The sequence below is a fragment of the Sparus aurata genome, chromosome 2 (assembly GCF_900880675.1).
Source record: "Sparus aurata chromosome 2, fSpaAur1.1, whole genome shotgun sequence".
Classification (NCBI taxonomy): Eukaryota; Metazoa; Chordata; class Actinopteri; order Spariformes; family Sparidae; genus Sparus; species Sparus aurata.
Window position 1 is genome coordinate 19700602 of NC_044188.1, and position 17444 is coordinate 19718045.

At 42.7% G+C, this 17444-nt stretch overlaps 1 protein-coding gene across 1 annotated transcript; it reads left to right on the forward strand.

Moving 5' to 3' along the window:
- The first annotated feature begins 759 nt into the window (after nt 1-759).
- fzd4 (frizzled class receptor 4) lies at nt 760-13497 on the forward strand. Its single transcript, XM_030405842.1, has 6 exons — nt 760-1434; nt 5445-5582; nt 5763-6149; nt 7818-7963; nt 8456-8703; nt 9694-13497. Exons 1-6 carry the CDS (start codon nt 1171-1173, stop codon nt 10110-10112), a joined length of 1602 nt encoding a protein of 533 aa, XP_030261702.1. The 5' UTR covers nt 760-1170; the 3' UTR covers nt 10113-13497.
- Nucleotides 13498-17444: the final 3947 nt, after the last annotated feature.

The window sequence follows — 17444 nt, forward strand, 5'->3', positions numbered from 1 at the left end:
TGTGCAAATCACTTGGAAGAAAACACGCATGGAGCCCTCTCCCCCTCCTGAGATACTTGCAACAATTCCAAGCACTCTCTCTCCCACTTTTGCAAACGGAGAAAAAGCCAAAACAACACTTTTCACTGCTGGTTTCATGCTGTAAAAGAGAAGTCTTCTCCCGGGGTGCCACGAGCAAACAAAACCTGTCCAGTATGTGCATTCATTGCGATGCAAAACAGATTTCCAATGCTTCAGCATCACTTAAGGCCCCTACTTTCAATTACAATGTCACGAGCACTTAGGGCTGACGGGCCTTTAGAGGAGGAGAGTGGAACCTGTGGTGACGTTCCAGACGGGCTTAAAGGACCATTAGGGACTTTAAATATAAAATAAACACACACACATACACACACACACACACACACACACACACACACACACACATGCTTAAAAAAATCTTTTTTTCAGATTCCTGTTTCCTAAAAATACAGCCAATAAAAACAAATGTCAGCCACATCAGGCACAACGTGCGCTGATTTTTCCTTGCAGGAGGAGAGGAGAAAGAGGAGAATGGGATGAAGGAGGAAAGTGTAAGAGGGAGAGAGGTGAGGAGAAGAGAGGAGAGGAGATGGGATAAGGGGTAGAGGGGAGGAGATGAGGCTCGCTCCCTCTCTGATTCTCCCGGATCCCGCCCCTCCTGGTCAGGGGTTGGTCAGGGAAACCAAACTCCCGCGCACGGATTGGTCGGCTCTCCTCTGGACGGGCAAAACAGTCTCTCCTCACAGACACAATAAAGTTTAGAGCTGGACGTTTGCAGGCAGTAGGCGCACAAAACCAGCCCTGCGCTGCGCTCCTCCACACGGACTTACTGAAGGAACACAACGCAAGAAGGACTTACCCACATGTAGGGCTACATTTTTTTTTAATTCGCCAATGCGCATAATGTTTTGATCGGAGAACACTTTAGATGATTCACCGCTGCTCTCTGGATGTTTGAATCGTCTGAATGGCTCGGATTTGGATATTATAGCCTCCAAAGAAAAAAAACGCACGGACTACGCGCGCTCCTCTCCGGCTGGACTGTGCTAAACACACCAGGGGTGCCAAACCAAACTCTTTAAAAAGGAAGGATATAACTGTGCCAGCACCCCACAGAGAAAGGGTAGTGTCGCGGCTGGTGAGTGACCAATGCCCGGGATGATGGTGTCGCTCAGCGGGGCAGCCCTGCTCGTCCTGTCCGGGCTGCTCGCTCCGCTCTGCGCGGTGCGGGCTTTCGGCGACGAGGTGGAGGAAATGACCTGCGACCCGATCCGGATCAGCATGTGCCAGGGTCTCGGCTACAATGTCACCAAGATGCCCAACCTGGTTGGCAACGTGCTGCAGTCGGACGCGGAGCTGCAGCTGACCACGTTCACGCCGCTCATACAGTACGGCTGCTCCAGCCAGCTCAAGGTACGACCGGGACAGATGCGTGCGTGCGGGTGCGGGACGGGGACGGCGCGTTATAAAAAGCATGCACACATTTAGGAGGCGCTGATCCTGGACTCTTTTAAGGCATGGCTGAGCGGAGATAGTCTGCTATATTTGTGTGTGTGTGTGTTTGTGTGTGTGTGTGTGAGAGAGAGAGAGAGAGAGAGAGAGAGAGGAATACACTGTGGTCCCAGAGCACATGACAGGGAGCTACAAGCAATAGTTGGCTATCCAGTGAACTGTTCAGGCTGATGGTGCCAGTGATAGCGAGCCGGCCTCCATAGGGTTAAAACAAGCAGAGGGGTCCCTGCCTCCCCGAGTCCCCTCTTCCTTCCTGTTGTGCCAGGCTGTCATGCTAATTTCACTGAAAATGCCCCCCTCTGTCTGTTGACATTCTCGGTTCATGCCCCACACAGCAACAGCTGAGTCTTCACTGCTAGTCTATATACTGTTACTGTCTCTTACTCAACAATGGTGCCCTCAGTGCTGCAAAGACAAATGCTGCTTGTCTTGCCTCATGCACCATGTAAAGAAATAAAAAATTAGATTTGTTCCTATTTTGTCTCCCTAAGGTTTGACTTTAGGTTATAATTGGAAAGACTCGAAGTCGAATCTGTGTCAGCGAATGGAATTTGCTCGTCCTGAATTGGCTTTCATTTTTTATTGTGAGATGACCTCCCGTCACACAGCCAGTCACACCTACACTTGTGGATTGTTTTTTCCCCGTTCATCAGATAGCTGTTTGCTCTATAAACTGTCACAAAGTGGTGAAACGTTCCCAGGTGTCTTGTTTTGTCCACAACCCAAAGATGGTACGTTTACTGTCATAGAAGAGGAGAGAAACCGGGAATTAATCACACGATAGAAGCTGAAATCACAACATTTTGACTTTTATTTTCTTAAAAAGTTACTCAAATTGATTAACAGCAGGAGATTAATTAAATAGTTGACGATCGAAAAATCAATAAACATCTGCACACACTGATAGACGTGTGTGTGATAGTTGTGTGTTTTTCAGGGATTATTTTGTGTGTACGGATTTATTTTGACAAGCTAACTGTTTAAAGGGGCACTAAGTATAGTTTTTGAGAAGAAATTCAAACTCAGACGTACGATATTAATGAGGTTAAAACACAAACTCAAAAATATTTACTTTCTTATAACTGAATAAACAAGCTGTTCTCAGACAAGGATAAGATCCCTGTAACACTGTTTGAAGCTCAAAGGGTGGCGGGTCCGCCACATATCAACAAAGTATATAAAAGTACATAAAACAGCATGAAATTGTGTTTTCTCAGTGTATTCAGTCATTTTCTTTGTTTGTTTAGGCATAAAAATTCAGAAATACACAGATCGTTCTCTTCTGATGATAAAAACCACATAGTGGACCTTGAAGAAGTTGATTCAGAGAATTGTGACTTTAATTTTGTGAAAAAAGATACCTCGAACCAATTGATAGCCTACCAAAATAGATGCCCATGAATCGAATAGTTGACAAGTGATCGGTTTATTGATGCCCACACAGATCCCTGAAACAAATGTGTGTGTTTGGTTTTTGTCTTTGTGCTTTTCTGTGAATTTCTCTGCAGACAGGTTTTATTTTGACACGCTAAATGCTGAGGAGATATTTGTGTGCATGTGTGAGACAACCAGACAGAACAGGGAGCAACTGCAGCGTAAAACCAAACTATCCCCCTCCAGCTGAAAATTGGCCCGCAAGATTAGCTGACACCCCTCCCTCCCTCTTTCTCTCTTTCTTTCTCTCTCTCTCTCTCTCTCACACACACACACACACACACACACGCTAAAGAGGGAGGAAAGGGGAAAGGGAAACCGTATCCCCCAACATTTGCTCTAATGGGAGGCTTCCTGACGAGTAACCAGAGCAGCTTTTAGCAGCAAAGTGTCGGCACTCGGGTTACCAACAGTCGGGGGAAAATACCCAGAATGTGTTACATTACTGTCGCATAAGTCATTGTGGGAAATATGTGAACGAAACGGTACACTACTGCGTCTAATTTAATGTTGCACTCTTTCCTAGTTTGTTCTGTAGCTGCTGCACAAGAAGTTCCCCCAGGGAAAGATAAAATACCATCTTCCCTTATCTACAACTTTGCCTGCTTTTCACACACTGGACAACTCTGTTCACTTTTTTCATCCCGTGTTATCAAACGGCAGATTACTCAATACATGGGGTTCACTTTGGGAACAGACATTCTCTATATATGTAGTGAGAACCTTAAACTGCTTCCAGATCAGCCAGCCTGCTCCATCTGCTCCGCTACATCCCAGATACCGATCAGAGAGCAGTGTAACAAATTGGGTTTAAAGGGAGTTCCCTTTGACTCGGATAACTGGTTTGGACATGGCATACTTCCCATACACAGCCTCCAACAGAGGAAGGAGTTATTGTATCAGAGTTGAGACTCATAATCAAAAGTAGCCAGCCAATTCTTTGTCTTTAATTCTTACAAAGTTTATTTTTCAAGGATGCAATTTCTCAAAATTAACATATGCAGACACGCACAGTCTTTATGTTTACCCTACAAATCATTTCTCTCCTAAAGAGAGTAAGTGTTATATAATGTTTCTGTGTGTATTTATTTCCCAACCTTGACACCCTTCTTGGATTCATGTTTCATCTGGGCTCCGTTCAAGGCCCAATTTCAGGCTGGGGTTTCTCTGTCACTGGATCAAGGCCGCAAGCCTGAAAAACATTTTGCTCTTGTTACGGCCCATTAAATATTTTGGTATTTTTTAAAATGAAAAAATGATAGAAAACACTCCGCTTTAACGCGCTTTAGCATTCAAAGTCAGCCATCAGCCCGTCCAAGCTCCTGGAGGCACGTGTTTGTTTCCTTTATTTGAAGGCAGCAGATTGAAATGTACTTCAGGCTGCTGTGTATTTTCATATCGTGTGCCCGGCATGATTTTACACTCCGGCTTCAAACTGATTTCACCGTAAAGGCATGAAATCACTTAAAATTGCAACCTTTTGTAACCCCAGAATATTTCTTCCCTCGCATCACTACCACATCATCTCAAACAGTCAGATGTGACTTCAGACTGCTCACTATCTTTATAACCCTGACTTAGATATCTATTTCAAAACCATTGCCATGGGACAGAGAAAACCGAGCCTTGGATTAGGGGGGATTACGGAGCATTACAGGGGCACATGCCCTCAGTGTTGTTAAAATCACATATTGTTTTTAAAGACGTAGCGTTGTGTGTGTAACCTTGGCAGCAGGTTAGTGTTTTGACTCAAGTTATGGAGTTTCCTATTAGAAGTGAAAATGGAGACCTGCCACTTAAAGTGGTGATGCAATGTGCTGAAAGTAAAGGCAGCAGGATACTGAGGGGTATATATGCTAAGTAGATGAAGGATCCACATGTGGGAGAACAGTGTGTAGCCGCCTACCAGCTGTAATCCTGTTGTAATATGTAGAAAGAAAGACCGGCCCAGAGGGGAAGCACAGCGCTGTTTCTACTTCTTTAACGAGCGCTTTACCGCTGACACGATTTACCTTCTGCTTCACAGTTTGCTTTGACTAAACCAGTACAAGTCAGTGCACTGAAATGTAACATACAATTAGATATGATTGATTCAAAGATTTTTGTGTCCCTTTTAAACTTGCTCTGCAGTAGAGCTGCAACAATTATTTGATTGGTTGTGAACGCTTTTAATAAAATTGAATAATCGGTTGGGGTAATTTTGTAAGAATAAAAGTCAAAATTCTCTGATTCCAGCTTCTCAAATGTGAATATTTTCTGTTTTCTTTACTCCTTTATGACAATAGACTGAATACATTTGGGTTGTGGACAAAAAAACACATTTTAGGGTGTCATATTGGGCTTTGAGAAACAAAACGCAACATTTTTAACCATTTCCTGACATTCTCAAGACCAAACTAGTAACAAGAAATTAATCATTTGACTGAAAAACGGAGCAAATTCTTAACCTGTAATCTCGTTTCTCCATTTACCTTCAGTTCTTCCTGTGCTCAGTCTATGTGCCAATGTGCACTGACAAGGTTCCCATCCCCATTGGTCCATGTGGCAGCATGTGTCTGTCTGTCAAGAGAAAGTGCCTCCCAGTGCTCAGTGAGTTTGGCTTCATCTGGCCTGAGGTGAGTCACATCATCACACAAACATCCTCCATGCGTTAACGAATGTGACTTCAGGGAGTAGCTGAGTGATGTGGATAAAAGGATATAATCCCCTAAAATGTTTGTTAATTCGTTTTTTTTTTTAAATCACAGCCATAAAAAGCAACCAAAATGCCATTTCCAATCATGTCTTCTCTCCAGATGCTCAACTGCAGCCTCTTCCCACCTCAAAACGACCACAACCACATGTGTATGGAGGGTCCGGTGGACGAGGACCCGCCCTACCAGCCCGTCCGTCATCCTCCCCAACAGGAGGAGTGTCAGGCCCTGGGATTTGCCCCCGACCAGTACACCTGGTACAAACAGACCGAGACCTGCACTCTGCAGTGCGGCTACGACAGCGGGCTCTACCGACGAGGGGCCAAAGTGTTCACGGATGCGTGGATGGCGGTGTGGGCTGTGCTGTGCTTCTTGTCAACCACCTTGACCGTCCTCACCTTTCTGTTGGATTCACAGCGCTTCTCTTACCCTGAAAGGCCCATCATCTTCCTGTCCATGTGCTGTAACCTGTACAGTGTTGCCTACCTGGTAAGTTGGAGATTCAGTGTTATATTGTCCGAATTAAGTTTGTCGTTTTTTTAGGTTAAAAAAGAATCTAGAGGGTTTGAGCAAAGTCTTGAAAGTTAGTTTTCATGGTTAGGGTGTCAGGGTTTCATTATAATCTGGTGCTTCATCTGCACGACGACTCATATTAACCACAAATCTTTTCATATTTGAAATGAAGTGAACCAGACATCATATTTGTTAGTGTCCCGAAGTGTGATCAAAAAATACAGTCAAAGATAAGACGAACAGTGGAGTGGGTATCAAGAACTTCTGTAAACTTAATCTATTCACACTTGCATTGTTAGTAGCAATATAGATGTGATGATAATGGCTTCCAGAGTCGAAATGTTTCGTTAAGGTACTTTTAAAGTGTTTAAATTTGACTCTTAAAGGGATAGTTAGTTTTTTTTTAAGTGGGGTCATATAAAGTACATATCTATAGTCCATCTGTTTCCTACCGTAATCACCGATCAGCGCAGCCTCAGTTTGGAGAAGTAGAGAGCCGCTCCAGCCCAGACGCTCAGCTTTGTACTGCAGTGAACGGGGTCCAGCAAAAAAGCGAAATTAACCACCTAAAACAAGGCTCACGTAAAAATGTTTACATCAGTTCAAGTGTACGTTGTATAGGTCAAATTCACACCGCTTTACATTGCCGTCAGACCGCGCTTTCTTTTGGCACTACATTTTCTCAACCGCACAACCCCCGTATCCCTACGCATGAGCACTAATGCGGAAGGATACGGAGAGTTAAGTTTCGTTTTTATCGAAAGTAAACCTCTCGTCCAGCAGCTGGGCCTCGCGCTGTATTCCACCGCTCGCAGATCAGCTGTTGTCCAGTTACGCTAGTGGGTAGGGATACGGAGGTTCTGTGGTTGAGAAAATGTAGTGCCAAAAGACGGCGCCGTCTGACGGCGATGTAAAGCGGTGTGAATTTTACCTATACAACGTCCACTTGAACTGATGTAAAAATTTTTAGGTGAGCCTTGTTTTAGGTGGTTAATTTCGCTTTTTTGCTGAACCCCGTTCACTGCAGTACAGAGCTGAGCGTCTGGGCTGGAGCGGCTCTCTACTTCTCCAAACTGAGGCTGCGCTGATCGGTGATTACGGTGGGAAACAGATCGACTATAGATATGTACTTTATATGACCCCACTTCTCACCCCACAGTACACCAAGGGTAGTAGTTCATGTGGTATGAACTACTTTGTGCATACTTATTATGTTGTATGAAAATATAGAAATGTTTTTAGGGCCTTTTTATCAAACGGATCAGTCAACAGATGAAAATTAGCCTGCTAGGCTAACTTTCTACCACACATCCAGTTTTTTGATTTGAGCTTTGATTAATAGACTGAAAATACATGTTTACTTAGAGAAACAAGTTTTCAACACAACATTGTTATGAGGTAATGACTTCTGTTTGTAGTTAGCACCTACATTACATCTGACAAGCTGTTACAGACCTGAGATCTGTATTGATGACAGTGGTGTTGCACTCTGATTTTCAGTCTGGTTAAATGCGACTGACAGGGTGTGTCTAAGTGTCTTTTTCTTGGATTAATAAAGATTTGTTTTTCATTTGTGTCTCATTTCCTTCCACTGTCACTTTTTGTCCTCTATCTTTCCTCACTCTCTTCCTCTGCTTCCTGCAGGTGAGGCTGACTCTGGGCAGGGAGCGTGTTTCCTGTGACCTGGATGCCGCAGCCGTACCCATCCTAGTCCAGGAAGGGTTAAAGAGCACCGGCTGCGCAATAGTCTTTCTCCTGCTCTATTTCTTTGGCATGGCTTCCTCACTCTGGTAAGCACACACGCAGACACACACACGTTTTTATCATATCAATCCTTCGTCTCTTTGTCCCATTGTCATTTTGAATGGACTGTTGGGGGAACAATTGGAACACGACTCTTTGCTTCCTGTTTTCTTTATGGACTTACTATCCTGTCTCATAACCTCTGTACTACATGGATTAATTTTCACATACAAAGGCAGCCTTTGTAAAAAAAAAAAAAAAAAAAAAACTAAGAAAAAAAGCTACTTTTCTGGTGCGTGCTGCCATGCAGTTGAAGTGGAAACACATAGCTGCCACGGCTCTTTTTCTTGCTTTTCACTTTGACCTTGTTTTCCTGTTTGTATTCACGTTTCCCTTCTGGACATAAAAAAGCCCAAGGACAACACTTTGCACTAAAATATGATCTGCTGACTAATTTCTGGGCAAGATGAGCTAATCACAATAAAGGAATTTATGTGTCTGCATGATTTTAACCGTATCCTCTTGCTGGCTGTCTTCAGGTGGGTGATCTTGACCCTCACTTGGTTCTTGGCTGCTGGACTGAAGTGGGGCCACGAGGCCATTGAAATGCACAGCTCCTACTTCCACATAGCAGCCTGGGCTATCCCGGCCGTCAAAACCATCGTCATCCTCATAATGAGGCTGGTTGACGCCGACGACCTGACGGGGCTCTGCTATGTGGGCAACATGCAGCAGGAGGCACTCACAGGATTTGTGGTGGCGCCGCTGGCCACATACCTTCTAATAGGTAATTATGACAGGACAGTGCGAGCAATTTATTTATTTAGCGGTGTAAGGATTCTGACAATTGAAGCCGCGATCTGAACATCCATGCTCTTGAGTCACCCCACCATATCACATTTATGTGTCAGAAGAGCTGTTTACTATCAGTCCTGTCGGTAGAAGGATGAAAATTGTGGCAAAAAAAGCATTTGTCATCCAATCAGATTCCTTTCTCATCTCAAAATACAAGTTTTGTTGGACTGCAGTGAACAGCTATCGGCTTCTGTTGACTGGGCTTTACCTGGTGCATTCAGGGCCTGCTCGTAAATTACATACTTAATCCATACATAATCCATTTACCTCCATATTGTCCAAAACTTTTTGCGGTACTAAATTATTATGTTAACTGGCCTGAAATCTATAAAGTGTATCTATTTTCAGAGTGTTCATGAGTCTTCTTTATATACATATTTGTAGCTGATTTAATGGAACCCAGAAATATTTTACGTTTTTTCTTCAACAATCAAACAATAAAACAAACAAATGACATACAAACTGATACGCAGCTTACAAATCGATAATTTTGTTAATTTTATATTCAAAGTCATTCTTTATAGGTGCACAATATCATTTTGGGGAAGAAAATGTAATCAGAAGATAAAGATCTTCTCTGATTGAATTGTGATGTCTTAACAAATTAAATAAACAAACTCTCTTTGTTTTCATGGCTGAATAAACTGAATAAACAAACTGACCTTAAAGGACGAGACAGTTTCATGCTGTTTTACTTTGTTTATATGTGGCGGACCCTGCCACCTCTCTAGCTTCAAACAGTGTTCTGGTGACCTTATTTTCCTCTGAGAACAGCTTGTTTCTTCAGTATGGAAAAAAAAATATATGTTAAAGGTTGTAAAAAATAACTACTAAGTTTAAACTTGTTCTCCAGAACTACATAGTGCCTCTCAAACATGTACAATCTCTCATTTCTTCTATTGTTTTCCTTTCTGTGCATCAGGCACGCTGTTCATCTGTGCTGGCCTGGTGGCTCTTTTCAAGATCCGCTCCAATCTGCAGAAGGACGGCGCCAAAACAGACAAGCTGGAGCGTTTGATGGTTAAGATCGGAGTGTTTTCCGTTCTCTACACCGTCCCAGCGTCCACTGTCATTGGCTGTTACCTCTACCAACTCTCTCACTGGGGGGAGTTCAGGGCCAGCCCCCGGGACTCATATGTGGCATCAGAGATGCTTCGAATCTTCATGTCTCTGCTTGTAGGCATCACATCAGGCATGTGGATCTGGTCAGCAAAAACCCTCCACACCTGGCAGCGCTGCTCCGCCCGCCTCCTCAGGGACAGCAGGGCGAGCCGGGGGGGCAAGAGGGCGCCGGGCGAGGGCTGGATCAAACCAGGGAAAGGCAATGAGACGGTGGTGTGAGGAGAGAGGACAGGAATGGACTTATGTCTGCTTCCCTCTCGCTTACAGAGACTCATTCTGTCAAACAAAAGGTGGAGAGGGCAGAGAAGATAGATGAGAGGGAGATGTGACGCAGGAACGCAGCAGGAGTTTCTCAAGGAAGCAACTGGATGTAATGGCATCCTACAAGCTCACTGAGAGTCCTCAAGCATGCCTCACACCCCTCTAACTGACCTTGTGCCTCTTCAGCAGGAGAATAGTGGATGAGGGTTGTGCATCAGTAGCAACAGTAGCCTCTCTACCTCTGCAAGACTTCCTTTGCCCAGAGGGAGAGAGAAACAAAGCAGAAAATGAAGGAGAAAGAGAGACAGGAAAGGCAGATGAGAAGCATCGATATGCAGACCAGACACACCAATAAGCTGTGTAGCACCACGTCTACCTCTCTGTCTCTCTTTCCTCTCCCCAGCCCTCGGCAGCAGAGACTGAACCTGCTCCACACAGTAACCCTCACACCGTTGTGTCTTTTTAGGGCCTTTTGAAGTTTTGAACTTTACACTGGACAGTCCTTGTGCAAACATTAAGCAGCTGTAGGCTGATGTTTCCCAAAAGCACCTGACAACTCATATGGGTTCATGTGTCCACATGGAAAAGTGTAGGAAATCAATGAACTACCAGGCCAAAAGTAATTAAAATCTGAAGAAAACATATCAAATGTATGTATTTACATTTGGTCACTGATACATTTTTTTTTTTTTGTTGTAAATTATTACCTTTTGTACAATATAAAAGAGCAGATTTTTTGGGAAACCAGATCTAAGCTGTAATAATGCACTATAATTATATACAATATGTGAAGCATCTGTGCTTGTCATAAGTGCATTACCTGGCGGCAGTGATGGGTCTCATATCATATCATTACACAGTATGTGAATATGCAGAGAGCCTTTTAATGGGGAGAGTTTGGTCAGTTTTCAGTATGAAAGCTGCAGAAGAAAACTAATGTGGTGTGTTGTTCCGTTTTCTTACAAATATCATGAAGGCAAGCGCAGGCGAAGAAACATGAATATTTTTTTAATATGTGTTGTTCATGTTGGTTACTTGGGCTGCAACTAACAACTTATTGTTTAAAGCTGCAATGTGTAAGAATTGGCCCCCTCTCATATGCATACTCAAAACAAACAGGGTGCAGCATATCATCAGAGTAACTGCTAAATGCTGCTAACTGTTGCCCTTAGCTTATCAGCTCAGTTAGCCGTATAGTTAGCGGTTTGGACTGGGTGAGCTAGGGACCATGAGAGTGTTAGTGTTTATACCGCTAGCACAGGAGCGTTGGCCCCAGACAGTACTGGAAGAGATGGCTAGCACGCTAACTTCAGTATCATAATATCATAATGTCAAAACTGCTATTTAGTTAATTGTTTTTATCTAAAATGTCTACATATTGCACCTTTAATCTGTCTCTATTTTCACAATTAATTGTGAAAAGGTTTAGTCTATAATATGTCAAAGAAAATTTGATAAATACTCATCACTATTTTCCAGGGCTCAAATTCCCAGACTTAAGAAGCAGGAAGGGGCAAATGTATAACATTTTGCTTGAAATATAGCAAGAAATTATTCATCGATCATTGAAAATTAGTTGGTTTAATTGCCTAATCAAGTAATTGACTGTTAGTTGCAGCCCTTAGTGGTACCCATGAGGTCATACTGCAATGTATCCTGGGAGAACCCCGGATGTGCCTTTTTACAGACCCATAAATGTGGAAGTGGTAAGGCATCTGGGAAATGTAGGCCTGTGTGTTTTACCTCAGTAGTCCATGAGAAGCTCAGCTAACTTCCAATGATGTGTGCAGTCCTCTTGGAATCCTCGTACTGTATATGCTCTCAAGTTACCGTGAAAGCCAGGAAATTAAATTATTCCCTCTGCCCTCTTTTCTAAACAGCGGACCCGAGGCAAGTTAAAGAATTAGAGGTTATTAGACAATCAGTTGCCAAAAGACACATTATGCAATAACAAAAGAGCTGTCGCAGGCACATGCACATGTATGCAAGTATATGACTCTGTTCCCACAGATGTCACCCACCAGATTTCATATAAATTTACACCAACAGTAAGAGACCATATCTGACCATGGGTACATCTCTCAGTTTCTTCTTAAGTCTCTTCAGTTCATGAAGCCAACACAGAAGCACAGTGAAATCTGCACTATTAATTGGCATGTCTGTCCCGCCTGCACGTCTGTATGTCTGATGCTCTCATCCCTTGTTTCTCTTCAACCTCGTCTGCTGCATCGTGGCTCGTTTCCCAGACAATCAAGTCGTCCCTGGAAAAGATTATTGTACGCTGCATTTCAAAATTTCATGGATGACAGAGACAAGATTTCTAGTCATTGTCTCCAGCTGTGCATGTTGTTGACAATATGGACACACCTTCCACTTCCACTCTAATCTTGCTCATAACTGCTTATAGAATGAACTATAAGCTTTGATTTCTATAAGTTATGACTGTCTTACTGCTGCTCTCACCAAATTCTGCAACCGTTCCTTTTTGCCTGACAATCTATCTAGCAAAGCTCTTGTGTTTCAGTGAGGCTTTGAATGTCTACAAATGTAGGGTCTACATATTAAAGTAGAGTAAATAAAATTTGGCTCTGGGCAGTTTAAATGTAAAAGGGCTAGAGCTTTGTGTCATCTTAAAACCAGGTAGTGCCTGTCACATGTAATTTTAACCTAATGTTTTGACAGAAAATAATTTTTTTACAGTGTGGGCTGCCTTTTCCACAAAGTATGTTAAATGTAACATCATCCGTATTACACTCAATGATCCTTTCGAGGTTCTGGTGAAACCTAGAACCCTGAAAAAACAGTGCTTCTCCAACCAGTGTACCTTGGCACACTTATTACATTTCCAAAGTCAAACAAACATTACATTGAGTTAAAGTGAATTAAATTAACCCCTGACCACCTCCCCCTCTGAGCTAATGCAGTTTCCCTCTCATGCCTTCATGTCTTGGCCGCGTCCTCTCGTATGACCGCGCTGAGCTCCAGGTGACATTTCCAAACAATCGCTGAATAGTTGTGCCTTGAAACAGGGTGAGCATGTGCCACAGCCTAATGAAGATTGAGAACCACTGATGTCGCAGATTTGTAAATGCTTTTGAGAAGCCCAGATATGAATCGATGTTGAGAGTGAGTTCATGGACACTGGTCGTAGCCTTTAAGGTCTAGAGACTGTTCCTTTGTGTACAAAGCTTGTTGTCTTGATGATGTCATCAATGTATTGTAAAGAAAGTGCTAATTTATGGTTGTTAAAAAAAAGTGACACAAATTTTAAAACTTGTTTGTTATTTAAAAACACTTTTGTATCAGAAGAAGATGATGAATAAAAACGTTTTGGTTTCCAACATGTTGATGCAGTTTTTGTGTGTATTTATGTGTGTGTACGTTTTCCGCTATACACACCTACCTTGTTGGGACCAGTAGAACTTATGGGGACCAAAGCCTTAATGAGGCATAATGTCATTTGTGAGGTACTGGTTAAGGTTAGGGGTGAGGTGTGAATTGAGGTTCAGTTAAGTTTTGGGTTAGGCATGGGTTGGTCGAGGTCAAAGCTAGTGTTAAGCTGTCAACGATGACTGGGATAGCTGCCACACTTGTGCGTAATTAAAAGCCATTTCCCACCAGTGTGATCTAAATATGTGGTGCTGCAATACGGAATATCTGCATGCATTTTTCGAAGTGACGACTATGCACTCCTGGTGCATGTGTTAATCAGAACCCATAAAATCAGTTTTTATACATTTCCATGCAAATTTTCAGATAAAAATCCGTGCTTGGTATGAAACAGCTTTAACTTATGAATCTTTTAGTCTTTACAATGTCAGAAAACAATGAAAAATCCAAAGGTAACATTTCACACATTTGCGTGATCAAAGTTTCAAAACCCCAAAAATTGCACTTCAGTATCACTTCAGACAAGAAAAGCATCACATTACCACAAAAGCTTTGATCTTTTGCTTAGTAAAACTAATAAGATTATCAAAATAATTGCTGATTTACTTTTCTGCTCTATATTGAATGAGCGGTATGTATGTTTACTTGGCAGTGAGTGTAAGTGATTGAGAGTTATTGTCTGGGTCTGGGAAGCACCTTGCAGGCCTTCTCAGTGGTGTTCACCTAATGGGTTGGACAATGCTGCCACCTCTTGTCTGATGAGACAAATGAAGTGTTGCTGCTAACACCATTACAAGGTTGTTTGCAGCCTCTCAGACCCACTCAACTCTATACATCCACACAGCAGTGACTCTGTTTTCATCTCTCCTGCGTGTCTTTTCGGGGGTTAGGATAAGAAATGCTCCATGACCACTTAATTTGTTTTGAATCCATAGTGGAAACACAGCAATTATACTGTGTAAACATGAGCATACCGTCAATCACATCTCATCAGCTATGAACTTAAAATCTACTCAACCCACGCACGTACGCACACGCATACACACACACACCTACAGTACACACAGAAACATTCTCACACATACACACACACACACACACACATACACACACACCTCCTCTCACTTACAAAATTTGTTGTAATTTGGTTTTACAATTACACTTAATGCACGCTTGCCTGTAATTTACCAGCGCAGGGGTAAAATTCCATCTGAAGAAACTGATTAATTACATGCAGCTCGAGTGCGAGTGTGTGTGTGTGTGTGTGTGTGTGTGTCTGTGTGTGTGTGCTTGTGTGTGTGTGGGCAGAAAAGAGAGAGAAAAAGACAGTCCAAATATCTAAGTCTGCAGCTCAGATTGCCTTCCTGTAATTTACTGTGAGCGAATTGAGTGTTTGTTTAAGAATTCACTCAAAGGCCTGAGGTAAAGGGAAAGTGACAGCATCCACTGCTCTATTGTTTCCAGATGTGGCTCTGCTAATGCGAGCACACACACACACACACAGCGTGCGGTACATACACGAGCAAGCATGTTCACAAACTGACATGCACATTCACACAAACACAGACAGAAAGGGGAGGAGTCGAATGAGTTGAATGCTCTTAAATTCATACCCTAAATGGCGTTTCTATATGGGAGCGTGTGTATGAGTGCGTGTCAGAGCGCACAACATTCTCCAGTTGTTTTTTCCAATCAGCGACAAACTCAAACTCACATTTTTCACTCTTTGCCACACTCATTTTATCTCCGGGCAGGAGTTTCCACGTTGGCGTTTGGTTATTTCTAGATTCAGTAACTTGTATCACATGGACAGTCTTTATAACCAACAGCTCCCCTTGAACGCTGATTTTCCAACTTTAGATACAATAACAATACACGTCTAACTTTAATTCTTACTCACCAATGACAGCTTTTACAGCCTAACCTCTGGATAGCCACACTTGTGGTGACATGTGGACACAGCCAGCTCATACTGTAAAAACACACACACACTTTGTTCCACTCTGTGAGCGCACAGCATGTTAGTATTTCTTTTTTTTTCAACAAATCTGAAATGTGAAAGGGCCCCATTAAAATACCTTGGACTAATATTCCTTGGAATGTATTTCCAGAGCTTGATTCCCTTGTGTGTAATTCGGTGTATACGTCTGTGTGTGTGTGTGCGCATGTGAGAAAGAAAGAGACAGGAATTAAAAAGTGAGTTGGAAAGAGCAGGAGATGAAATGAGACCGATAAGATTAAGAAAAAGGAGAAGAAGAAGTGAAAGAGACAAAAATAGAGAGTAAGTTAGAGGGATTGAGAGAGGGGAAGAGGGAAAAAGGAAATCTGTCATCCTCCAACAGCAGAATGCCGCAGCTGTTCCCTCTCAGCAATGTTGAAATCATTTTCCCATTCCGCTCAGCGTCTGTGCTTGTATGAATAGTTTTGAGTAATGGCCACCACTAGGGATTCTGGGTGACGTAGCTGTCTTGGCCTGAGAGCCAATTTGGTGCACGGAGGATTTGTAAATCCCGGTTCTCGGGGCCAAACAAGCTAACGAGTTGAGACTGAAATCCAAGAGGCCTGCCAAGACAGAGATGGGAGAATTATTCACCGTCAGGTTGACACGGAGAGCTCTTTATACATGGTGTGAAAGATTGGATTTATTTTATGCCAGACAAAGATGTATTGTATGTGTAAGGTCAGGTCAGATACTCGAAAATGGATGTTAGTGCTGTCTGCTTGTTAAGCACAATTGTACAACATGGAAGGGCACTAAAACACAGATTTAAGCCAATCAGGTGGATCTCTGGCTTTACAGCAAAAGATCTTTATGCATGATTTTAATGTTTGTGGGTATGTGATCACTGGAAAGAAACAAAATGTGCCTCTCTCCATAGATGATTTGTGCCTCAGTGGTCCCACATATCCCTCACAAAGCCGACTTGATGTTAATGTGTCAACTATTATCTTGGGTACACCACAACACTGCTGCGCCTTGTCCCTTTGTCACCACTAGATGTCACTCTTTGTCCAGATCACCCTGCCACTTCCTGTCGCTGTCTGTTGTGTCTCTCAAATGTGTTAATGCTCGTTATCTTCCATGTATCCTGGCTGTATGCCCATTTGACTAAATCAGGTGAATTGCACTTGATTAAAGAAATTGCTCAAAGAAATTCAACAAATTAAGAGCTGTTTGCTGTTTACAGCATCTGTACTGGAAGAGAACCAGAAGACAGGAAAGTATTAATCAGGAAAACAAATTGAGATCAATGTGTGTGTTGCTACTTAACTGATACCTTACCATGTTTCAGCTTTTTTAATCCACTTCATATGACAGCTGTAGTCACTCATTACTTTGCAAATTAAAGTTAAAGTTAATGGAGTCTATTCTGGACCCCTCAACCAGCTACAACATCCATAAAAAGCTGCTTATATTTCAGTGCATTGGTATTGGCATGTGGTATTTTTGCCCAATCAATACATCTGAAAACTTGTACCACCACAGTTCTCACAAGTCACAAAAAAAAATGAAAAAAACACTGCAGTGTTTTTCAGTCCTGTTTCTGGGGACCTCCTGCCTTGCATGTGTTAGATGTTCCTCTGCTCCAACACACTTGATTGAAACGATCAGCTCACCGTGGAGCTCTGCTGGAGCCTGAGAACGACCCATTCATTTGAATCAGGCGTGTTTGGACGGGGGAACATCTAGAACATACAGGAAAGGACCAGAAAAAACAGTAATGTGAGGCAAATTCTCCCACTGACCCTCTATTCCACAGATAGCCTTCTGGAGCCTACTGAAAGTATTATCTGTCATCCTTGTATAATGTCTAATGTTGTATATGTTGGGACCCACAGATGAAGTCATTCATTGTGGATTTCAAAATGGACTCTGAAATGAACTCAGTGTCCCAGAAT